Source organism: Ambystoma mexicanum, chromosome 6q (genome assembly GCF_040938575.1).
Source record: "Ambystoma mexicanum isolate Mex_15411 chromosome 6q, UKY_AmexF1_1, whole genome shotgun sequence".
In the NCBI taxonomy this organism is placed as follows: Eukaryota; Metazoa; Chordata; class Amphibia; order Caudata; family Ambystomatidae; genus Ambystoma; species Ambystoma mexicanum.
Genome location: NC_090937.1, coordinates 155,689,714 through 155,715,300, shown reverse-complemented (window position 1 = coordinate 155,715,300; position 25,587 = coordinate 155,689,714). Strand labels below are relative to the sequence as shown.

Sequence of the window (25,587 nt, the reverse complement as noted above, 5' to 3'; positions counted from 1 at the left end):
TTCTTCCTCTGAGCTGGTGGGACCAACCAGTTCACCCCTTTCGCCTTACAAAGACGTCTCTTGGTCGAATCGCCCGTGCCAAGCCAAGCTTCACCACTTTGACCGCGAATAAAAGGAACGCACCTTTTACCGACGAAACTCGGCGGCTGGTTTTATCCCTGTGCAGTGCAACGACTCCACGTTTCCTACTCGACGAACAACTGCCAACGCTGGAGCTTCCTCTCTCTTTAAGGTACTGTGTCCTGCCTGGCCTCCCTTTCTTCGTTTTGCCCAAGGTGACCTTAAATCCTTGGCTTTCCAACTGGATTGGCCCCAGACCTAACTCTACCTTCTTGAATCGCCCCAACCTCTTTTGGACATTCTACAAAGACTTTTAGTGAGTTTTAAACCGTGTGATCCTGGGCATATTTCGCTTTGCTCCATTTAAAGTGGGCCTGGCCTATGAACTTTGGCTCTACAGTACATACTGCCTTTATTCCCTTGCTGAGAACTCCTAAAAGTGTTGGGACCTGTTTTATTTCTATGATCTTCCTTTTTCTCTCCCTTTAACTGAACTATTGGAGTGCCATCAGGTTACGCGCTCACATCTGTTTTAACAAATCGTGGTGTTTTAACTCTGACTTGTCTGATAGTTATCAAGGTAGGTGTGTATACTTTACCTGACTGTGTTTTAACTTGCTTTTGATTTGGAGTGCTAGTATATTGCCTAAAGTGTGTTTTAAATAAATAATTACTTTTTATACAAAGCTCTGGTCAGTGTTTGTTTGCTCTACTGTGTTTTTAGCCCTATTGTGTATACTCTATATACTGCCCTACTCTTCTTGAGAGAAGTCTGACTGCTCAGCCACAGCTACCAGGTAAATCTGGGTGATGCAGACTGCTACCAATTGGGTTTACTGCTTACTCCTGGAGTCTTAATCTTTTTGCAGTGTTCCCTAAGGGAACTGCACAGGATTCTGCCTAACAGCAGGCGCGCGTGAGGAACCAGGTAAATGCAAGATGCCATCATGCCTAGCAAACGCATAGTTTTGCGCACCCTTATTTGGCGACCGGCCAGATATTGAGGAATTTGCAGCAACACATTTCAAATTATTTCCTCTGACGGAATGGCCAACCCCTCTTGGGTATTTAGGACAGCTCCTAGGAACTGTTTTGAGGTGCTTTGCACCAGGCTTGATTTTTTCTCGTTGATTGAGAAGCCCAATAGGAAGAGGAGGTCGATTGTTCTTTGGATGTTTAGTCTGCAAATTAGGAGGAACTCCCCTGTAATGAGCCAGTCATCCAGGTAAGGGTACACTGGAATTGTCTCCCTGCGTAGGTTTGCCACCCCCAGTACCTTGGTGAATACCCTTGGAGCCGAGGCTATTCCGAAGGGCAGCACCTTGAATTGGTAGTGCTGGTTGTGCATCTTGAAACGCAAGAATCTTCTGTGCACTGGGAACATTGAAATATGGAAATGGGCATCTTTCATATCCAATGTTGCCATATAATCCCCCTTTTTTAGTAGGGGGATTACCTCTTGTAGTGTAGTCATGCAGAATTTTGTGGCTTGACATACTTGTTTGCAGGGCGTAAATCTAATACTGGGCGCATTGTCCGATTTCTTTTGGCACAAGAAAGTATGTTGAATAAATACCCCTGTTTACCTGCTTGAGCGGGGCGACTTCTATGGCGTCCTTTGCAAGCAGAACAGCGATCTCCTCGAGGAGGATCCTTTGATGTTCCAGCGAGCGTACCTTCTGTCACGGAGGACGGTCGTGGGGGCGCCCGAGCAACTCTATGCAGTATCCTCCGGAAACTGTGGACAGCACCTATCTGTCCGAAGGGGTCCCCCTCCCATGCGTGGGTGAAGGTGGAAATGTGCCCCCCTGCTGGGGATGCATGGGAGGGGACCTGAAGCGGAACGTCACTGCTCGTTGGGTGGCGTACCACCTCTGGCGGGACGGCCTCTACCCCTAGTCCGGCCCCTGCGTTGCTCTCTGGGAAAGCCCTGTGAGGATTGGGATTGTTACCCCACGAGGTTCCTTGATTCTGGTAATAGTTTGAACCCCTTTGGGAACTTTGGCCCAGAAAGCGGCAAAAATTGTTGTTTTCCCTCTGCCCAGAGGGTTTATTGGTGAGTTGGCCAAGAGATTTTAGGGTCTCGTACTCATCCTTTACCATATTTAAAGCTTCCTCCACTGCCTTGCCGAATAGTACATTCGGCTCCACAGGCATATCTTTCAGGGTTGCTTGGGTTTCAGGTTTGAATCCTGACTGCCTTAGTCAAACGTGGCGCTTTATAACAGTGCCTTCGACAATTAACCTCCCAGCATTATCTGCTGCATAAAGGTTTGTTTTTAGCATGCAGCCCGATACAGACCTACCATCTGCTGCCAGTTGAGCCAACTGGCTCTTTAAGGGTTCGGGTGCGGAGGATACCAAAGCGGCTACCTCCTCCCACTTTGTAGCTTGCCAAAAGGGCGGCACTGTTGCCAATTAGTGCCTGATAGCCAGAAGTGGAAGCAGCCTTTCCACCCAGAGCGTATAGTCTTTTACTTCCCTCATCAGGAGGTGCTTCTGAAGAAGCAAGTGGTGTACCTGCCTTCTTTCTGGTGGTTGTTACAAGCAGGGAATCCGGTTTCGATTGGCCCCTAACGTACAGGGGATCGGAGGGTGCGGCACAGAACAATTTCTCGACTTGCGGGTTAACCGCTCGAGTGAGATTTGGTGTTTGCAGCGAGGGATCAATTCTACGCTGGATGGATTTTAATACAGGGATAGCCTGAGTAATGGCTTTCCTGTCTCCTAGGATTTCTTCCGCGAAATCCATGTCATCTTGGACACCCTGTGTGTCAATATGAAAATGGGCAGCTGCCTTTTACAGTACCTTATTTTCGGAGGGGTTGGTTATCTACAGGCGAGTCATGTACCGGGGGGTCTTTAGGAACTGGAGAGTCAATGTTGTAGGCTTCAGCTTCATCCTCCTCCTTCTGGTCCTCGTCATCCCCATAATAAGAGACACCTGTCTGTTCATCAACCAATTGCGGTTCTGTTTCATTACAATATGAATCAGGGTGGTAAGGTTCAAACACAAAGGTGTTGGTGACTAAGCCCTGAACCGGGGTGTCAGAGCGGAGTTTCTTAGCAGGGGGCTGAGAGGACTTTGGTATTGCCTTGGACCCTGAAGGGGCAGAGTTAGGAGGGGTGTTGGAGTAACTATGAAAATAATTTGGGTCTTTTTCATAGAAGTCCGTCATGAATGACATCCTTCTCATGACCCTATCAATGACAGCTGAGTTCCATTCTTTAGAGCTAGGAATAACAACAAGTTCTAGTTCCTCATCAGTGCCCATATCTTGAGCAGTGGGAGGAATGAGTTTACCCTTAGTGGTAGGTTCTGAGCCCTTGGACTTCCCCATTTATTTAGGGGCTTTATGCTTCTCTTTATGAAGATAGGGTTCTGAAGATGTCTTTTTATGTTGTTTATCCCCTTTCCCATGACTAGAGGAGTGTTTCCCAGTGTTTTTATGGGCCTCCGAAGGGTCTGACGCCTCGTCGAGTTTTGGAGGTAGGATTCGAAGATGGACGTTGAATCTCGGGTGTACGGTCAGACGCCTGGTGTCTAGCCTGTGGAGGGTAGAGGGCAGAATCGTCATCTGACGATCGGGCCTCGGGGACTATTGTTCGTGTAACACCTTTATCAACTGAAGACGGTTGGACTTTGTCATGAGGCGAGCGGGAACGCCCAGAGGACAAAGATTTGTTTGACCGCTCTTGGTGTCGTCCAGCGCCGATCGCTCGACGCGCATGTCGAGTCACGGCCGGGGTGGATGTGCTTAGTGGAGGTGGAATGTTTAGTGCTCTTGCCGCCGGGTGTTGTCCCCACAACGTGGCCGCCGGCCAGTCCTTTGGGGTCGGGGGCCTGTGTGTGGGTGTCCGAAGTCACCCCTTTGCCCTCGCCGTCCGATTCAGCGGTGTTGCTGCCATCGCTGAATGTCCCCTCCACTTCCATGGCCTCTAGTTGCATGGCGTAGTGGGCCCAGCGTTTAGTTGAGCGGTCTTTAAGGGTTTTCGTCTTGAAGAGCTTGCAAGCTCGACAGGTAGCCTCCGGATGGTCTCGTGGGAGACACAGATTGCATGTATTGTGCTTATCCACCCAGGGAAACTTCCTGTTACACTTAGGGCAAAATTTGAATGGAGTACTCTCCATATGTTACAAAATGGCAGCAGGCGGGTATGTGTACGAAAAGGTGGGAAAGAGCCTGTATGACCACCCCCCACTCTCCCTACTGTACAGGGCCGAGGCCAGAGGCCTTCCAAGGCTTGAAGTCCATCATGGCAGTCCTCAATGGCTGGCTTCCTCAATCTTCATTGGCGTCGATCTTCGGCGTGCAGTGTAAGTGAAAGGGGAAGTAATAAAGGTAATTTTAACTATAAACGGCTAAGTGCCGAAGGAACTCTGCAACATGCATCTGAGTAGTATGGCGGAAAAAAACAATCTGAGGGTCCTACACGGGCGAGGGATCATGGCTACAGGGGACGTCACACTAGGGATAGTATTACTGGGACGCCCTGTTCGACGTCCCTTTTTGAAAAACAAACTAATATTCCGGAGCTTCCACTAGATGTCGGCCTATGCACAGCATGTGATCTACGCAGATTCCACAAGCCTCAGAAATATATATATATATATATATATATGATACATTACTCACCGTAATCGTATTTCTGATGCTTGTATCTGCTTAGATTCACTTGCTGTGCATAGGCCGACATCTAGTGGAAGCTGCAGAGTATTACAGTTTGTTTTTCGAAACTCGAAAATGGGCGTCGACACAGGGCGTGCCAGTGATACTATCCCTAGTGTGACGTCCACTGTACCCATGATCCCTCACGCGTGTAGGACCCTCAGATTGCATTTTTTCTGACATGAGGTAGCATGAGGAGAAGCGCGAGTACAGATGATCCAAGCAGATATAAAGAAAGGTAAGAACTACAAGCCTCCATGCGCCTTCTCTCAGAGGGGAGGAAGGGTGGGTCGCATGTGAATCTAAACAGATACAAGCATCAGAAATACGATTACGGTGAGTAATGTATCCCTTCTGAGGCTTGTGGAATCTGCTTAGATCACATGCTGTGCATAGATTAGCGAGCAGTACCTGAAGAAGGCGGTGGGATGTGAAAAGGGTCATGAGCAAATAAATGTCTTAGAACCGCTTGTCCCACTTGGGTATCTGTCTTGGAATGGGTGTCAATGCAGTAGTGCTGAGTAAAAGTGTGAATAGAGCTCCAAGTAGCTGCTTTGCAAATGGTGTCAAGGGGTATATTTGCAATGAAAGCCAGAGTGGGCCCCAATGCCTCTTGTAGAGTGGGCCCTAGGCGTGAAAGGCAGAGTTTTTTCAGAAAGTGAGTAACACAGCTGGATATAGTTAATAATCCACTTAGAGATGGCACCTTTAGAGACGCGATACCCTTCTCTGCCTGTAGCTACGGAGACAAACAGCTGATCTGTTTTCCTTAGCGGTCTGGTCTTGTTTACATAGTAGAGGACCGCCCTACGCACATCTAGTGTGTGTAGTTTCACCTCAGCCGAGCATTGTGGGTCTTGGAAGAAAGCCGGAAGCTCGATGGACTGGTTCACGTGGAATTTTGAAATAAATTTAGGTGAGAACCTAGGGTGTGTGCGTAAAACCAGTTTATCTTTATGGACAGTAAAGAAGGGATCTTGCACTGACAGAGCCTGAATTTCACTGACTCTTCTTATAGATGTAATTGCTACTAAGAAGGCCATCTTGTAAGTCAGGTGTTTGAGACTGCTCTTGTGCATGGGCTCGAATGGGGGGCCCCATGAGCTTAGATAGCACCATGTTAAGGTCCCATCCTGTTGGTGGGTTTCAAATAGGAGGGTGAAGTCTCTGTACTCCTTCCATGAAGGCTTTAACTACTGGTACTTTCCACCACGACACCTTGTTATGGGAAGTGGTGTATGCTGACAGAGCTGCCAGGTGTACCTTCAGTGAGTTAAAAACCAGTCCTGCATCCAGCAGGTGGAGCATGTATGTAACAATAGTGGAAGGAGTGCAATCAACTGGGTTGATTTGTTTATTCTGGCACCAGATAACGAATCTCTTCCATTTGTCAAAGTAGCAGTGCCTCGTGTTTGGCTTCCTAGATTCTTTTAGGATGTCCATACACCTCTGTGGTAATTTGAGATGTCCAAACTCTATGACCTCAGGGAGCCATGCTGCCAGGTTCATTGAGTTGGGTTGAGGACGCACTGTTTGACCTTGGTGCTGGGACAGTAGGTTGTACCAGGCCGGAAGTTTGATCGGTTCGCACACGGCTAATCTGCGTAAGTGTGGGAACCACGGTTGTCTCGCCCACATGGGAGCAACCAGGACGAGCGTCATCGACTCTCTGTTCATCTTGTTGACCACCTTCCTGATGAGGAGTTGGTGGAAAAGCGTACGCAAACATTCCTGACCAGTTCATTCACAGGGCGTTCCACTGGGAGTCTGGTTGGGGGAACCTGGATGCAAATCCTGGGAATTGTCCGTTTTCGCTTGTGGCGAATAGGTCTACAGTGGGAAAGCCCCACTGAGAGAAGATATCTTTTACGACTCTTCTGTGTAAACACCATTCGTGTTCTTCTGGGAGGGGGTCTCTGCTTAGAGCATCCGCTAGAGAATTGAGAACCCCTGGAACATGTTGCGATGACAGGAAGATGTTCCATCTGAGTGCCCATTTCCAAATTTTCTGGGCAAGCTTGGACAGATTTGGCGAACAAGTCCCTCCTTGCTTGTTCAGGTAAAACATGGCTGTAGTGCTGTCCGTCCGGATTTGCACTGACAGATTTAGCAGGTAGGGCTCGAACGCTTGAAGTGCTCTGAATACTGCCAGAAGCTCTAGCAGGTTGATGTGATTCTTGGCCACTGAGTGAGACGAGAGACCCTGAGCTGTGTGGTGGAGATGGTGAGCTCCCCACCCTGTCAGGCATGCATCGGTTGTGACTACCGCCTGTATCTCGGGATCGTAAAAGGGTTTCCCCTTGGACAGATTTTCTCTTGTCCACCAGTTTAGGCTTTGTACAAGTGTTGGCGAAACGACCACTAGATCGTCCCACTGACCACTTGCCTGAGACCACTGTTTCGCCAACCATTCCTGCATGGGACGCATGCGCTGGCGCGCGTGGGGGACCAGGTAAATACATGACGCCATCAAGCCCAGCAACCGCATTGCTTTGCGTGCCGTTAACTTGCGACCGGACTGATATTGTGGAATTTGCAGCAGTATATTCCTAATTCTTTCCTCGGAAGGAAAGGTCAACCCCTCTTGAGTGTCTAGGATAGCTCCTAGGAACTTTTTGGAAGTGCTTGGCACCAGACTTGACTTCTTCTCGTTTATTGAGAAGCCCAATTCGAAGAGGAGGTCGATTGTCCTTTGAATGTTTGTTCTGCAAATTACTGGGGTCTCACCTGTGATGAGCCAGTCGTCCAGGTAAGGGTACACCGGGATTGCCTCCCTGCGTAGGTGTGCTGCCGCCACCGCCAGTACCTTGGTGAATACCCTTGGAGCCGAAGCTATCCTGAAGGGCAGTACCTTGAACTGGTAGTGCCGACTGTCCACCTTGAAGCGCAAGTACTTTCTGTGCGCTGGGAACATGGAAATATGAAAATAGGCATCTTTCATGTCCAATGTTGCCATGTAATCCCCCTTTTGTAGGAGGGGGATTACCTCTTGGAGAGTAGTCATGCAAAATTTTTGGGGCTTGACATACTTGTTTGCAGGCCGTAAATCCAATACTGGGCGCATTGTCAAATCTTTTTTTGGCACAAGGAAGTAAGTTGAATAAATACCCTTGTTTACCTGGTGTCCCGGGACGAGTTCTAACGCGTCCTTTGCTAGCAGATTGACGATCTCCTCGAGGAGGATCTTCTGGTGTTCCAAAGAATGTATTCTTTGTCGTGGAGGATGGTTCCGGGGACGCTCTAACAGTTCTATGCAGTACCCAGTGGATACTGTGGACAGCACCCATCTGTCTGATGTGATCCCTTCCCAAATTTGGGTGAAGTTGGAAATGCGTCCCCCTACTGGGGTTGCGTGAGAAGGGACCCTGAACGGAGCGTCACTGTTTTGGTGGAGGCGTGCCGCCTCCTTTACTGGGACTGCCTCTACCCTTACCACGTCCTCTATTACCCCTGCCGTAACCCTGGGTAGACTGTTGGTTATTATTGTTCCACGGTGTCCCCTACCCCTGGGAATAGTTAGATCCTCTCTGGGAATTTTGGCCGCGTGGGTGACGAAAATTGCCATTCCCTCTTTGATTAAGGGGTTTGTTGGTTAGTTGGCCTAGGGATTTGAGTGTCTCATATTCGTCCTTGGCATTTTTCAGCACGTCCTCGACCGCCTTACCAAACAACAGATCCGGCTCCACCGGTTTATCTAACAAAGATGCTTGGTTTCAGTTTTGAATCCAGACTGCCGTAACCAAGCGTGTCTCTTGATAACAGTTCCTTCTTCTATCAATCTGCCGGCGTTATCCGCGGCATCAAAGGTTGCTTTTAAAATGCAACCGGACACGGCTCTTCCCTCCGCCGCAACTCGTGCCAACCGGCTCTTTAAGGGTTCTGGGGCGGAGTCTATGAGTGCCGCGACTTCTTTCCACTGATGGCAGTTGTAGCTGGCCAGCAGGGTGGTGGAGTTGGCAATCCTTGCCTGGTAGGCGGAAGTGGAGGCTACTTTCCTGCCCAAACCATACAGTTTCTTGCTCCCCTTGTCGGGAGGAGCTTCGGACGATGACAAGGGTGTTCCAGCCCTCTTACGGGTGTTGGTAACAACCAGGGAGTCTGGTTTCAGATGCCCCCTTATATACAGTGGGTCTGATTGGGCTGCCCTGAAAAGTTTCTCAATCCTGGGGTTCACTGCCCTGGTGAGGTTAGGATTTAAAAGGGAAGGGTCTATTCTCCTCTGAATAGACTTAAGGATAGGGATGGCCTGAGCAACAGGCCTCCTTTCTCCCACTAACTCTTCTGCGAAGTCCCTCTCCTCTTGAGAACCCTGTGTGTCAATGTGGAAATGTTCTGCCTCTCGGGACAGAACTTCATTCAGGAGAGGTTGATTGTCGACAGGGGAGTCGGTAATCGGGGGCTCTTTCTCTACCGGGGAATCTGCACTGTAGGTCTCAGGGTCTTCCTCTTCCTCTTCTTGGTCCTCATCATCCCCATAGTAGCCCGTACCAGTTTGCTCATCCAACATGCCCAAATCTGGATCCTCACAAAAGGATGTATCCCCTTGATATTGGGAGTAGGGCTGTATATAGAAGGGGTCCAAAGACCGTGTTGGGGCTTCAAACCGGGACTTCTTACTTGGAGGTATTGGATCCTTAGAGCCTGAGGGTGCTGACCCGTCGGGAGTATAGGAGAGAAAGTGTTCAGGGTTTTTTGTGTAAAAATCTGCCAATGAAGACATCCTTGGCATAACCCTGTCTATGTCATCAGTAGACCATTCTCTAGAACTGGGAATGATCTTTTCTGGGGCTTTCTCTGCCTTATCCTGACTAGACTTACTGGTTTTAGCAGGTGTCCTTGGGATAACAGAGGACTGGGACTTGTCTGTTTATGTGGAGTGGGATGTTTTTGAGGTGTGTGAGGAGGCTGAGACTGCTTCCTCCGTTGTTTTCCCCCCTCCCCGTGGGAGGAAGAGTGTTTTCCCTGTTTTTTCGCCCCTCCGGAGCCTTCCGACGCCTGGCGTCAGGGTTCGGGGGTAGTGTCACTATCTTTAGAACGTGGAGGTAGGGACTTGGGAGCCGCCGTTACGCGGTCTGCGGGTGCCGACTCCTGGAGTGCGGTCTGGGGATGGAAGTCGGCTTCGTCTTCAGAAGATCGAACTTCCGTTACCTTGGGGAGCGAGGCACTCTTGGCAACATTGGATGATTGCCTGGAGTCATGCGGCGATCTAGATCGAGAAAGCCCAGAGGACACCGATTCGGACCGTTCTCTATATGCCTCTTTCCGAGAACTCGATGTGCGCGTCGAGTCTCGGTTGGACTTCATGTGTTTTGTGGAAGTGCTGTGGGTAGCGCTTGTGTCGCCGGGGTCTTCCCCATAGCCGCCCTGCCAGACGACCTTCCGAGGTCGGGGACTTGCGCTCTGCTGTCTCCTGACGCCACGTTGCCCTTGCCGTCTGAAAGCACGGCGTCACTGCCATCGCTGAAGGCACCCCTCCACTGCCATGGCCTTGTGACGCCTGGCGTGGTGGGCCCAACGCTTGATCGAACAGTCCTCAAGTGTTTTCGGTTTAAACCTACTACACGCTCTGCAGTTCGCCTTGGGGTGGTCCCTCAGCAAGCAGAGATTGCACGTGGCATGCCCGTCGACCCAAGGGTACTTGGGGTTGCACTTGGGGCAGAATTGGAAAGGGGTACCCTCCATACGCACCTTGTGGCAGCGGGCTAGTAAGTGTAGGAATATATAAGAATGTACCTATATACCAAAAGAGTGTAGAGTATGTCCACCCCCCACTCTCCATGCTTGCAGGGCCGAGGCCAGAGGCCTTCCAAGGCCCGAACCGAGGCCGGAGGCCTTCCGAGGCCCAAATCCGTCATGCAGCTGTCGACGGTCGAATTCTTCTCCGGGCCGGCGTCGAGTGTAGAAGTTTGGTGACTCGACGTTGGGGTGGAGAAATGGGTAAATATAACAATATTTAGCAAAAGTATGGCTAAGGCCAGGGAACTCCGCGAAATGCTTCCGACCAGTATGGCAGAAAAAAACAATCTGAGGGTCCTACACGCGTGAGGGATCATGGGTACAGTGGACGTCACACTAGGGATAATATTACTGGCACGCCCTGTGTCGACGCCCATTTTCGAGTTTCGAAAAACAAACTGTAATACTCTGCAGCTTCCACTAGATGTCGGCCTATGCACAGCATGTGATCTAAGCAGATTCCACAAGCCTCAGAAATATATATACATATTTAGTTTGAGCTTGGGCTGGTGAGCGAAGATTGGATCATGATAGTTTGGATTTGTTTTTGCTGGGGTGACCACAGAATGTTTGTTTTCTTTACACGTCGGGTACTGTTGAAACTTCTCCTTTGTTATGTAAGTGAAGCATCTGCTCTTTTCAACATTGTACATTATACAGGAGGGTGTATTGTTAGTGGGGTGGGTGGGACTGGGGCTGGATTGTTTGTGGTGTAGGCGGGAGTGGGGTCTCTGTCCTACACAGAACAAAGTTCCGGCCAGACACTTTTAGCCAGAGCGCAGCTATAACTTGTTCTAGCCCAATTCCTCCTCTGTGCATGAGGAGGTATTTCAGTGGGCTGGGACACAATTGCAGGGTCAGGCCACGAAAAGCCCTCCCTCCATGCCAGCAGAACATTGCTGTTCCCCTCGGAGGGCAATTTGGAGTTTTGGGCGATCATTTAGCCAACCCCGGGAGGCAGCAATGGCCACTAGGCCATCTGGAAAAGTATGTTCTTGGTGGTGAGGGTTTCCTTATGCCCACTGCCCACATCCGCATTTCCCATCAGTTTGCAGTTCATCCTTCCTTGGTGACAGATCAATGGTATGTATCATTTATCTGGCCCAAGGAAGGTAAAGATAAAGGTTTGAAGATAGCAGCATGAACGTTTGGATGTGTTTTGCTGGGCTGATCACAGATAACTTTTTATTTGGTTTTGTTTATAGTTGTGGCAGGCTGAAGCTTTTGATGGCTTATTTTAGTACGAAATGTCCTTTTGTTATTATACATTATAATTGGGTGGCAGATTGTCAGTGCAGTGGGCAGGACTGTGGCTGGAGTTTCAGTAGTGTGGGCGGGAACGGGTGGTGCAGAAATGATGTGTGTGCTGGCTCCTTAGCATGAAAACAAACTGCATTTTGGGAACAACACCGCTGTCAAAAACGTGTGTGCTAGTAATGCAGACGTTTGTTTCTTCTGAGCATGCAAGGCACATTTGGTATAGAACTCTTCTCTCTTATTAGAATGGTCACCATTTGGGTCGACCGTCTCCAAGTCTAGCAGCAGTCTCAGAGAGCCTCAGCAGGGTCTCCAGCCCTACCCGGAGGGAAAAGCTGTAACGCGGCATGGCCAGACATCCAGAATGGCTGGGGGTGTTCCCCCCAGGCCTTGGGCACCTGTCTCCAATGTTGGTCAACCATTTCCAAGCCCAGTGGTGGTTCCAGGGAGCCACGGCAGGGTCTGCATCCCTCCCCAGAGGAAAAAGCTGTAATGTGGCATGGCCAGAGATACAGGATGGCCGGGGATCCCATGTGGGTCAACCGTTCCCAAGCCCAGCAATGGTCCTGGGGAGACCCAGCGGCATCCCTGTCCCGTTACAGCTTTTGCCTCCAGAAAGGGAGGGGGACCCTGCCAGGGCTTCCCGGGACAGCCGTTGAACTTGGGGCCAGTCTTTTCAGAAATGCATGGGGTTCCCTGTTTTATTTGGTGGCTGCGACACCCCAAGCCCAAATCTGTGGGTTGTCCACAAAGCCAAATGCAGTCTTCCCCAAGGCATTTAATGTACTAGTGGTTTAGCCTTTCCCTTTGCCACCAGATCAGTGCCTCCACACATGTGAGGCACCATTTTTATCAGGACACCTGTGGGAATGTGGGAAGGTAGGAACATACAATAATTCCCACAGTCTGTGGTACACATGCATCCCATGCTCACCTATAAAACTGGGTAACAGTCAAAGCTTCAGTTTTTAAGTTAAGACATTAAATATGTGATCTCCCAAATGGGAATCCCAAACCTTTTATCACAACAATTAAAATCTATACCCGGGTTGTAAGTATATGGTAGTCAACGTATAGAAGTTGAATACCATATACTTACAGCCCTAGACCCTGAAATTATACCAGTGTGAGCATAATGTACGGATGTAAAAGTATTAAGAAAGACTGTAGTATATGAATATAATATGATAAATAGGTGTTTTACAGATTCGATCATAATAGGAAGAACATTTATTTATTTATTTTGCAATTTGTAAAGCGCACCCGACCTGCAGGCATCTGGGTGCTATTCTTAGTAGAAAAGCACAATGGTTACATAGTTGTGCATATACAAAGACCTGAGATATGTATAAAAGATGCTAGCTTATATCATCATCTTAGGTTACATTCGTCCTTATTATAGATACTGTGTAGTATTGCAGATCATAGTTTATTTTCACAGTTCCTGTGAGAATAGTCTCGTTTTAAGGTGTTTACGGAAGGTCCAGAAGGAGTTCTCTGACCCTAGTGAAACTGGTAATGTGTTCCAATGTCTGGCAGCTACCACAGGGAAGTGGAGGAAAAAGCCTCCCGGAGACTTGCGCCACATTAGGGTAGCTGGTCGAATTGTTTAATCGTCACAAGTTATCGACTGCCCTTTCTGATTACACGTGTTTCGGCCAGTTGGCCTTTCTCAAATCAGGGCAAATTAGCATTCATCCATGGTTGGTTGCCAATTGTAGTGCACATCATCAAATCATGGGTTCAGTCCCCGTTCCCAGTTTTATCTAGAATATTTCCGTGCTTCTTTTCTTCCACAAGGAAGATACTGCCTCCAACTTTCTGCAGTTTAAATCAAGGGTTGGCGATCAGGTGCTGCTGTGCTGAGCGAGTGGGCCTGTTAGATTGAAAGGAAGTGAAGTTTATCTGCCAGGTATTTAGTGGATGACTTGTGTATACATTTATGCATCAAAGTTAGTGTTTTGAAAAGGTTATGCTCCTGCTCTAAGGGCGTTATTTTGCATGGCTTGTTTTTTTAATATTGTGGTTATTGGTGCGGCGTAGAGTACGCTGCAATCGTCTAGACAAAATGAGGGTTCTGGCTAGGGTAATGCAACTATCAGATGACAGGAAAGCTCTACATGCAATAAGCTTTGAAGTGTAAGCTGCTGCAGACGCTGTAGTATTAACTTGTTTAGTTAGAGTTAAGGCTGAGTTCAGATAAAAGCCAAGAGTATTTACTTCCTTCAACACTTTAATGGCGATACCGTCTATATTGAAAGCCATAAAAGGAGTCGTCCAGTTTATTCAGGTGAGACTGTGATCCTAGGAGGAGCAGTTCAGTTTTTTCATTGTTCAAGCATAATCTGTGATGGGCCATCCAGGGGCATGCAGTGATAAAATCGCAGCAAAAATGTTGCCTATACAAAAATAATCGCGGCAAAAATGCTGTGGTTTGAAGCGGTAAAGGCGAACCCCGTTATACCATTTAAGGGGAGCGGGGGTTGCAGGGGTGTCCCCCGCATCCTTTACATGGATTGCAGTGGCAAAACCACAGCATTTTTGGCACAATATTTTTTAACCACAGCAATTTTAACACATGGAACTCATCCAGGTCTGGATGGTTTGGTAGATTACGTTGAGTGATGCTGAGTCAGTGTTGTGCGAGCCCGAGATAGGGATGATTTGTGTGTCATCTGCATAGTTAGTGTAGGTGACACCCAAGTTATTGAGGCGGTCAAATAGGGTTTTCATAAAGAAGTTATAGACTGTAGGTGAGACACAGGATCCTTGTGGTACACCACAGGTGACCACAGTAGGCTGTGCTGCTGCACTCTGTGAGAATACTCTCATAGATCTGTCCGTAAGGAAGGATTCTATCAATTGGATGGCTTTCAGTGAGAAGTGGGCCACTGACGCTGGATGATTGCATAGTATTTTATGATTGAATAGATCAAAGGCTGCAGAGAGGTCAAGTAGGAGGAGGGCTAGTTAGCCTTTGTCGTTAAACTCCTCCATTTCAATTTTCAGGTCCAGTAATGCTTTTTCCGTCCAGTGTCTTGTGCGGAAGCCTGATTGGCGAAGGCCAAGGAGGTTGTTGGTTTCCAGGTAATTTTGAATCTGGGGGTACGCTACTCTGTCCAATATTTTACGGAGGAAGGGCACTGTGGTAATGGGTAGGTAGGTAGTTAGTTGGTAGGTTGGGGTCTAAGGTAGGTTTTTTTTTTTTTTTAGTAGCGGGAGGACCCATGCCTACAAGATTAGTTGGAACTGTACTATTTTCAAAGGACGCATTAATCAGACTTGTGATGAAGGGAGTCAGATCAGGCAATCTTTGATAATCACAGCTGGACATTGGTCACCTTGGCATCTAGATGGTTTGAGGCTGGAAATAATTTTCAACACTTCTAAGTTGGAGACCAGAGTGAATTCGAACAGTGCCTCTGGGTTATGATTAGTGTGATAAGAGGTCTGTTGAAGTTGTGGGACTGGTTTAATAATAGTTTTTTTTGTTTCAATTTTGGATTGTAGGGGGGCTATTTTATCAGAGGGCTTTTTGAATACCTGTACACCAGTTAGCATCTTTGTTGCAGACTTCTGGGGATAGCACCGGCGACTCAAGTTCTCTCAGGATAGCAAATAGTTCCTTATTTCCTGAGTTGGCGTTGGTTATTCTATCATTGTATGTGGAGCTTTTTGTTTGGATTACTGCCCGTTTATAGTTTTGACTCCTTAGCGAACTCAGCATTGTTTAGTTCAGTCTGTATTTTTTTCCAATTAGCCTCAGCAGTTCTCTTTGCGCTACGCAAGGTTTTTAGTTTCGGGGTGTACCAAGAGTTCAGGTGGGGTACTGGTTTAGCTTTGCACATGGATAGGGGAGCTACTGCTGCAAGGATCATTTGGTTACATAAATCCACCATGGCAGAAGGGTCGCTAGTCCCTATGTTTTGGTGTGTCATGATAGGGCGTAGCAACGGTAGGATATTGACTGCTGAGATGTTTTGTTTATTTCTGGATAAGGCAGCTGATGCCATAGGTGGGAGGATGTGGGTCGCCAGGGTCTTGGCGATGTTGATTGTGATGATCTGACCATGGGCACTGGGAGTTGGAGGTTATGTCCGTGTTGCAGTTAAGGTCAGCAAGCCAATCGAGTGTGTGACCTTAAATGTGTGTTGGGTTTTCAATCCTATGAGTGTAGCCTAATGCCGAAATGGTGTTGACGATCACAAGGGCGTTCCTTGGGATCGTTAAAGCCCAAGTTGAGATCGTCCAGTAGTAAAGTTTGAGAACTAGGTTTAGTGTTTGTCGAGAGAAGTTGAGCTACATCATCCTCGAATGACGATATTTTCGGCCCAGAGGTTTGTAAATCCGATGAATGCTCAACGTAGTTGTGGGCGATAAGGCCATTTTGATGGAGAGTAATTCGCCAGAATGAAAGATAAGATTCGGAATCTCTCCGATGAAATGTTGAGTGTGTTCTTGGCAATAATGGCTACTCCCACCCTCCCGCCCCCAGTTTGGCAGTAAGTCTATCAGTCGTGAAAATGGTGTAGTTTTCCGGTATCGCTAGCTAGAGGGCAGGGTGTAGCATCGAGCGTAGTAGAGTATGGTGATGGAATGCAGGATGGCGTAGTGGAGCTCGGAAATGGAAGCTGGAGGCGCAGAGCATGGAGTGAGGAGAGAAGACTGGAGAGGCTGCACTACGCTCATGTCCCCTCTGCCCACATTATTTAGTATTCCTAAATAGATCTTATACTGTTATGAAATATTACTTGTAATCCATTCATTAAACAACTTTACTTACTAACCCGTCATTGCCCCATACTTCACAGGGCCTGCCGCTGCATGGAGCCAAGATTCAGTGATGGCCATGAAGTCAAGATTATTAGTGGTGATAGTCAAGGGCATGTGCCAGGAGGGATCTAGCATGGATGACAGCTCACTGGATCCTCGTTGCTTTGCAGTTCCTATTATACACTTGGGTACATGCAGCACCTGTCATAGGTGTATGTGTCGATGTTACGGTGTCAGGTTTGCTAGGTTGTGAGATTGGACAGTTCCTAGAGGAAGTGTATGAGAACCTAGCATTCCAGGGAATAATTGAGGTTTCGGAGTTTTAGTAGAGTGGTTGGTAGTTTTATAGTTAAGGTGTGAATTCCTGTGGCTAGTCACAGTGATCATAATTAAGCTTGGTGCTCTACTCCACTTAGTTCGAGAGGAGAGTCTGCTGTTTCTGGAGATGGTCGGGCAGAATCGGCCAAGGTTAGATTTGGGTTGCATCGTCCGGCGCTGGGAGGTTTGTCTCCTTATTAGAGGGTAGGGTGAGAAAACTCCTCCTCCATGGTAGACTATGGTGGAGAGTGTTGGCTAATGAAAGGAAGCGAGTTGGGAGGACAGTGTCGGAGTCTGGGGGTTTGGGCGACATAGATGGTGATAATGCGCAGGTTGTGGGTCGGGGTTTGTGTTAAGTTAAGTTTAGCATATGGGCCGAGTGCGACAGGCTGCCATCTTGTAGGGTTTGTCATGGTGGGGCAGTTATTGTGTGTGAACAGTCGAACCTAAACGGTTTAAGATTTTAGTATGGGTTAGACCATGTGTAGGCATTGCTGCAGCTACTGGTAGGCTGGGCGGTTCAAACCTGGTACTCAGCATGTGTAGGCATGGCTGCAACTATGGAAAGGCTAGGCGATTGGTGTTTAGTACTCAGCACGTCGACTAGCACTATGCAGCAAGTTTTGTGTGGAGAGCAAATGAAGAGACGGGTGCGTAAATCTTTGCCTATACCAGTAAGAGTGTTGGATTCGTTCTAAGGAGGCCACTATATTTTCATTATGGCTAAAAGGACTATGAACTAGTTGCTAATACAGTCGGTTAGTACGGCAAAGAACTGTTCAATTAGTGCAATTCAAGGAGGGAAGGCTTCATATTGCAGGCAAGATAGTTGGTGTACATTCACTTAAGATCGAAATTTTTTTTAAACAATGCAATTGATAAACAGTAGGTACGGCAGTAAGCTATTTGTACAAAGTAGCACGGCTCCAGACAATTACGATAACGGTTCAGTTTAAGCAATTACAAAATATTCACTATGCACTTCGTTCAGTTTAGCAATTGTAGGGTAAACATATGTGTTTGAGTTCTGATGGCTATGTAGTTGGCACAGTTATACTTGTCAGAGTCAAGGTGCTATTTTCGTGATGCAATGCGGTTACAGCAGTATCGAACTTCATGATAGAGGCTCGAATTGGGAGTTGGATGGCAGTTAAACAATAAGCATATAGACTGAGTCGAAGTGCCGAACGTGTAGTGCGCGACCGATAGCGCCAGAAAGGCAGTGCTTGCAGAGCACTTGCAACTGTTTGTACAGGTTCGTGACTTTAGTCAGTGTTGATGTGTGAAAGACCTGTGGCAGTTAGCTAGGGCTCCGACCTTCGTTCAGTATAAGCGTTAGGGTGCATGGCTCCACGCTGGCTGTGGTATCACATGGGGGCTGTTAGACACCGTTATGTAGCTACTGCTGTGCTATGTGCACTATTCCATGGGATGACTTACTTGTTATCAGTACTGGTATGTTCGTCTTGCATGCTACTTGGCAGGGATGTTAACAGTGGGTAATAGGGCAACGCTCCGATCGAGTTCTGTCGGAGCTCCTCCACGCTCCAACAGGCTCAGACAGGAGCCCTAGGAGAGGAGATTTGAACGGTGGGCTGGCTTCCACCCACCGGTTGCGTGGTTGGCTCAATAAGGAAGTGAGACTGGATGGGGCTGGATGGCTGCTCGTTGAGGTACGAATGCAGAGGCCATCTTGTCCGAGGATTACATTTTCAAATGGTGCCTGATAACACGGTTAACTAGGCAACCAAGGCGTACTGGATCAGTAGCCAAAGATTAGTGCAGCACGCACATAAACGCTGCAAAATGCAAGTCTTTGCAGCACTCTGCATAATACGAGGGGTATTTTGAAAGTGAATTTCCCTGAAGTGGTAGTACCCCCACTGCGAGGGGCCTATTGCTATTAGTACCCCGGCCCATAATACCAGGGTACTAAAAGTATTTATTTCCAGAACAGAAAAAAAAAAGAAAGTAAAAAAAGGAAAGATAATGGCTGCCGGGGAAGGGAAAGCAAAGTCTGTTTTCCCTTTCCATGGTGGACGTTGAAATAGAAAAAAGTAAAAAAATGGCCGCCATGGAAAGGAAGAAGGGACTACATGTAGTCCCTTCTTCCTTTCCATGACTGCCTGTCGCAGATCGGGAACGGACACGCTGGCGACAGAAGTGTTCCCAGCCTGTCTGCTCCTGAAATAGACTTGAATGAAGGTAAGTGGGGTTGGGGAGCAGGGTGGGAATTCTGTGGATGGGGGAAGGAGAAGTGGGACACCACTTACCTCATTCCCTGGCAGGGGAAGATGGCGGCCTCCAGCCGTGAGGCTGCTCGGAGCAGGGGCATTACCTGGGGGAATTACCCCAGCTAATGCCCCAGTTCCAAGCCTCCTCATTGGCTGAGAGGCTGCCGCCCTCAGCCCCCCCAAACCACCTTGCCAGGTACTCATTTTCAGAAATTTGGTGTTCCTATTGATCTTTCCTACCCTCCTCCTATTCCATCCAAGCATTTCCCATTAAAAAAAAGGGGAGAAAAGAAATTGCCTACCTCTCACAAAACTGATGGTAACCTTATAAAAAACATGTTCCTGAAAGCTTGAAAAATGGCGAATTCAGAACTGCAACCCATTTGTTCCTAGCTCTTGCAATAAAAAAAAACCACAGGTTTCTTTGTATATCATTCATGTGGGAAGAAAGGGATGCAAATTTGACCGGGATATCACTTGTAACAAAAAAGGTTACAAGGGATTGAATGCCGACATACCGAAATGTCCAAAAGAGGGCTCAGCATTGGGAGGTAAAACCCTCAGCAGTTGAGGGGTTAATCACAGCAACACAAAGAAACTAATCAAAAATACTACCCTATCCCTGTACGGGAAAACAAAGAGAATGCAGACTTAGGAATAAAAGGGGAAACTCTGGGTTCAAGACCGGGGTGCACAGGCACTTATTTCAGAAGCAACATTATTTGTAAGGCCTTTAAAAATGTAGAGAGCGTGGTCTTTCAAGCAGGCCGGCCGAACAGGATCTCTTAAATAACTTGAATTCTTGGTGTGTAGGGTTTTCTACAATACACTGAGTCTGGGTGCTTTTGCAGCTGAGCTGGGTAAAGTCGGGTCCCAATAACTAATTTCAGTTCAGTAGCAGCAACGTTTGTGTAACGAAGAGCTAGGAAATGGAACATAGACGTCGAAGCTAGAGATGCAGAGGCGGTCAGGAATAGAGATCGAAGACAACTCCCGCTGTTCCCTTGCAGCAGCTTAGACCAAGTTGAAGGTGCCCAAACCAGCATAAAAGCAGTTGGCGATGCAGGGAGAGTCAAGGGTCACTTCTTTGGTTGTTGGTTATAGGGGAACCCTGTCAGGGTTTCCAAAGGTATTTTTAGTAGATAAAAGAAAGCAGGGGCTGCCATCTCCAGAGAACAGGAACCTGGGTACCAGTGTTCTGGTTACAAGCAGGCCTCGTTAAATAAATGGTCACATCAAATATTTGACCGAGTTGGTGCAAGGGCGGGAGGAGCTTGTCTCTTCCTTGGAGCTCTCCGTCTTCACCTCTATTGAATAAGACTTTGGAGTAGACTGCACTAAGAGAGTTGCAGGTGAATTCTCCTCCTTTCAGAGTCTGAACATGAATCAACTAAGGGGACGGTCTCCACCCACTTAAATAATTTTTTTTTTAAAAAGACCACAGTGGCTCGAGTACCTAACCTCCTATAAGGTTTCCCATCGTGACTGTGGTTTCAGAAAGTTCCTCTGTGGTGTCTGGCAATATCATATCCAGATTTATTGGCCTGCAAGAATGTTTGGGAGCCCTAGGACAATCCAAGGTGATGAGACTCCTCTGGACTGTAGCTCTCATGGGCTACTCTGATTGTGCTCCCCCCCCTTCTGTGGCCCGTCTACATCATAAGGTTTCTGTCAATGAACACCTGTTGCGACTTCCCCTTGGTCTGGCAGAGCCTGTCCTTTCAAGCACGGGCCCACTCCCTGCCCCCTGGGGCAGTTCCTGCCTTCCCGGGAGAGGACAAATCTTTCATAGAACAAAGGGGCTTTTGCTGTGGACAATTCCCATGCAGTGAACACAAGGGAGCCCCTGGTCAGGAAAGTCACAGGAAACTAAGCTCAAAATAAAATGGCATAGGTTTTGGCTACTATAATAGACTCAGGATTGGCCAACGTTAACAAGAAGATCCTGCCATGCTGGACTTTTGGTTCCAACAGTTGCTGGCAGAAGCGCAAGTAACTTTGTGACTGCCATGTTGTGTGACAAATCCCTAGAAGCCGCCCCTTCTTCCTAAGTGGGGGTGGGAGGCTGGGGAGAGTTTTGCAGCCATAGTCCAAAAGTACCCCTGGGGTGGTGTATCATGGGAGGATCACATGCGGAGGGAAACCCATTGTGAGACAGGGGAGGACATCCGAGGGAGAACGCGGTACCAACCCGTCCCTTTTCCACCTCCCTCACCCTCTCATCCTGTGAAGGGTAATGTAGTCCCATATGTAATGTAGACCAACCCATCTCACTGCCTCATACTAAGGCATGGAAGTGTAGGGACTACCCATGTGAAACCCACTGCAAAAATGTGACGAGGAAGAGCATTTGTGACCCAGTAGAGATCAACCATAATTGTACTAAGACGAAGAAAATGTGTGGAGTGCTGAAGAGCACCCCATGGAACCAACAGGAGTGGACTAGTCATTATGGACATTGTGTATAAAGATGGAAGGACCTACAAGCTTGTCTAACTCTCCCTGGAGGAACAATGAAGGCAAACACAGGAAAAGGAAGAAGGCAGCCAGGATGCTGAGATGGGAGCAAGCCGGCGTGAAGCAGCTCTGGTGTGGACCGACCTCTTGCGTAGAAAAGAGGAAGTGCCAGGCATCCTCGAGGTCTATCAGACGTGCAAAGCAGGAGCCACACCAGCTGGAATAGGCTTTGCACTGCGGAGAGGCAGCATAGCACAAGGCTACGCAGAGAGACCGTGAAGCCCCATGACAGACTGCAGGCGTTCCAAAAATGCTTGGACCACCGGTGACCGTGAAAAAAGGTCTGTGGGTGGACGGGAAGGCACCGGGAACCCCAAGCAAGAGGTAGAGAGGTGAGCAGCAGGAAAGAAGCCCAGAAGTAAGGGTCTGAGACCCTACAACAGATCAGATCAGAACTCCTCTGCAGAGCAGCAAAGCATCCTCAGTCATCCTAATAGTCACACTGCCCATAAAGGCATCTCTAACATCTTTGTTACTCCACATAGTCGCAATGCCTGGTAGGGAAGTAAACTAGGTGGAACAGTTCTAAAAGAGGTGGGAAGTAATAGAAGCACCATACCTCTTCTTCACCATGGTACTTGGGAGAGATAGAGTGCCAAGTCGACCAACATGGGGTGTGGGACCGGAAACTAGAGAAGTGGAAGCAACCACTGGTAGGGAGTCATCCCCTCTGGTATTCAACCCCTATGTGTTCAACCATCTTACCAATTTCTTAGACATCCATAACTTTCGAGACATCCTATAAGCAGGTTTCCATTCCAGTCACTCCACAGAAACTGCTCTCATGAATGTGTCCAACTTCATCGCCTCAGTTAAGCACTCAAACCTATTCTCTATCCTAATTCTCCTTGACCCATCTGCAGCCTTTGACACTGTTGATCACTCTGTTCTCCTAAATACACTCGTTGTTCTTGGGATTTGTGATCAAGCCCTTGCCTGGATTGAATCCTACCTTGCACCTTGCCAGTTTTCTGTCTCCTGAAGCAACAACAACTCTCAACTTACTTCTCTAACGGTTGATGTTCCACAAGGCTCGGTCTTAGGTCTGCTTCTCTTTACACTCTACACTCGTGCTCTTGGGGCACTAATCTCCTCCTTTGGGGTCTCTTACCAACTCTTCACAGGTGACACTAAAATCTTCTTCTCTATTCCTGACTTCTCCTCTGATCTCTCTATCAAAACTTCAGACGCTCCTCTGCCATTAAATAGTGGATGGCGTTGCACTCCCCGGTGTTAAAATCTACGATAACAGAGGTACTTGTCTTCCCTGCCAAAAACTCATCTCTTCCTCTGCCTATCCAGTTCCCACCAGGCACTCTCCCCTACTCTTCTTCAACTGACCCTTCTCGCACCTCTACTTTCATCTCCAAAACTAGAACAGCAGCTTGCCCCAACTGCTCAAATATTAGGAAAATCAGGCAACTCCTGACTTTTAACACCGCCAAGCATCTCAAACACTCTCGTTTTCCCTAAACTGGACTACTCTGCCAGCATACTCTTTGGTGTCCCCAACTATGCTTTCTGTCGTCTCAACAAGATCATTAACTTTGCTACCAGGACTCTCTGAACTCTCTCATGTCACACCTACTTCCTTGTACTAGCACCAGACTGGATGACTGATGATGCAAAACAGGGCCAATATTTAAATGTCTTCTCCTGCTTCACACATCTATCCACAGTAATGCACCACCGTATCTATCCTCCTCTATCCAACTCTAAGCCTTCTCGTAATCTCTTATCTGCCTCTTCAACTAGCCTTGTGGCTCCTCGCCCTCCCTGTGCTTCCTCTTGCTTCCGCTCTCTCTCTCTTCTTGCTCCATTTGCATGGAATTCTCTTCCCCCGGACATCCAAGAAACAGTGCACAAGGATTTGTACAAAACCAAACTAAAACCCTAACTCCTCGCCTCTGAGTTACCGTCTTAACCGACCTCTCATCTGCCTGCTAGCTAACATTTTTCCCTTGCCTCTAACCTGCCTCTCACTTCCTCTGCCTCCCCCATCATGGTCACGTTCCAAGCACAGCTGCCCATACTGCATACCTGCACTTAGAATGTCCAATGTTGGTTGTCCTTAATCTATGTATGTCCATTTATTAATTGTTCCCGGTGACTGTTCCATTTACTCCCCTCCACAACCTGGCCAGTATGTCCCTCAAACTCACCCAATTGTAAGAAACTCACTGCTTACCATCAAATCTGATTATCTATTGTATGCTCTTTTGTGCTCAAAAGAGCATTGTTCCTCCTGTATATATAAATAAAACGTATTGTGGAACATTTGGACATTGAGAAACCGAGAAACCAGGGGACGGGAAATACTCCACCTGGCCCATTTCAAAGAAGCTTTTGTCCAGAAGAAGAGGATTTTTGTGCAGAAGAGGATTATTCTTCTGGACTCAGCAGAGACTTTTTCTGTTAGTTATTTTCAAGTGTCAGGGAAAGAAGTAGGAGATGATACAACGGTGGACACTTATTATTTTGGACATCCTTACAGGATCCGTAGTTTATTATTTGAGGCATTAGTGATAGGTAGGGTGTTCCCTTTTCTTTTTGCTACAAGGATTGTTTGTAGCAATCACCGTGACACCTTTGTATCAATCTTGTACTTCTGCATCCTTGCCATCACAAGGCCGCTGCTGACTATCTCAGTGAAGTAACATGTTCACTCTGCCTTTCTATCATGGAGCATTATGAAAGGGGAAATTGGATTAGGAGCACTCACTTTCAGAGACACAGCAACCAATATTTCATTAATAAAAACATTTTTTTTAAACTCAGGCTATTTCCACCATCACAGATAGCATTCTGACACACCAGACTCTTCTTATGTCTGCATACAGCACATACAGGATTTTCACATTGTAGAAGTAAAGAGGTCACAGAAAACATTAGCATTCAAGGTTGTTTAAATTCTTGCCTGTAAAGCAACATGATGTCTTTGCATAGACAATGTAACTAGACAAGTTCCAATTACTTTAAGCCTGTAAAGCTGCCCTTTCAACTGACAAAAGAACCAAATGTACATGTTACGTTTTCATACATCTATACAGATCATAAAAAACACAAACACATTCAAGAACACCTACCTTGGTGGATTGGAAGGGGCATTGACAGAAGCAAAGTAGTCCTGGTTAATTTGGCACCCTCGAATGACTTCTGACACTGTGTTGATAGTCTGTCAAAGGATGAAAATAATGTATATCAGCAAAGAGGGAGCAAACTACTAACTCCATTCATAATGATATTAGTTCCACAGGAGTAGTGCACTCTTTTGGTCCAATGGGTTTAAATATATAGGTCTTCTCAGACAGCTACTTAAAACCATCTGGCCAAAGTATTTAACAGAAAACTTATCTAACTTGTCTACCATTAACTTTCATAGATCCCCATGTTTTGACTGTTCATCCTTGTCACACTTGAAATCAGAGTAAACAAATAACAGCCATTAAAAATAAAACCAAATTGCCTATTTGAAACCGGATCACATCCACTTTATTTGGATTTATTATTTCTATGCAATGAGTAGATGGGTCCTTTGCTTGGTCATGAGAGTCCAAGTCAGATTCTTGCAAGATGAAGACTTTTCTATGTACATATATTGACAGTACTGTGGGTTGCATGTTAATACAAGAAAGATAACACTAGAGAATTGTTGCAGAGGAGTAACTTCACAAACAGTGAATCTTTGAAATATGTGCATGCCTTGGGGTGCGTGGCCAGCAGCTGTCAGACGTAGACATGCTACACAGAGGCTCCCAGGCCGCCCGTACTAAACTCCTGAAGTAATCTGCTTTTCCTACCCAGGTAGTGAGTGCCACAGGTTCCTGGTCCACATGGGCACTCGAGGCAGAGTGCGGGGGCTGCAACATCAAACATCTGCAGCATTTCATTGCAGAGGGTTGGGTGGCACCATTTTGCCACGATCAGTGTGGAGCGGCCCGATCGGGGTCACGTTGGTGGAGAGAGCGGGAACCCTATCTCCCCCCCCCTGCCCGCCCTGGCAGCTTGGAAGCAGCAGAGGC

General features: G+C 47.5%; 1 protein-coding gene across 2 annotated transcripts in view; it reads right to left on the bottom strand.

The window, feature by feature from the left end:
* The window catches only part of USO1 (USO1 vesicle transport factor), a 1,608,467-nt gene that overhangs the window by 920,636 nt on the left and 662,244 nt on the right, over positions 1–25,587 (bottom strand). For both annotated transcript variants that reach the window (XM_069630579.1, XM_069630578.1), the window contains exon 11: positions 24,652–24,740. In XM_069630579.1, coding sequence (XP_069486680.1) covers positions 24,652–24,740 — 89 coding nt within the window. The remainder of the gene's footprint in view (positions 1–24,651; positions 24,741–25,587) is intronic.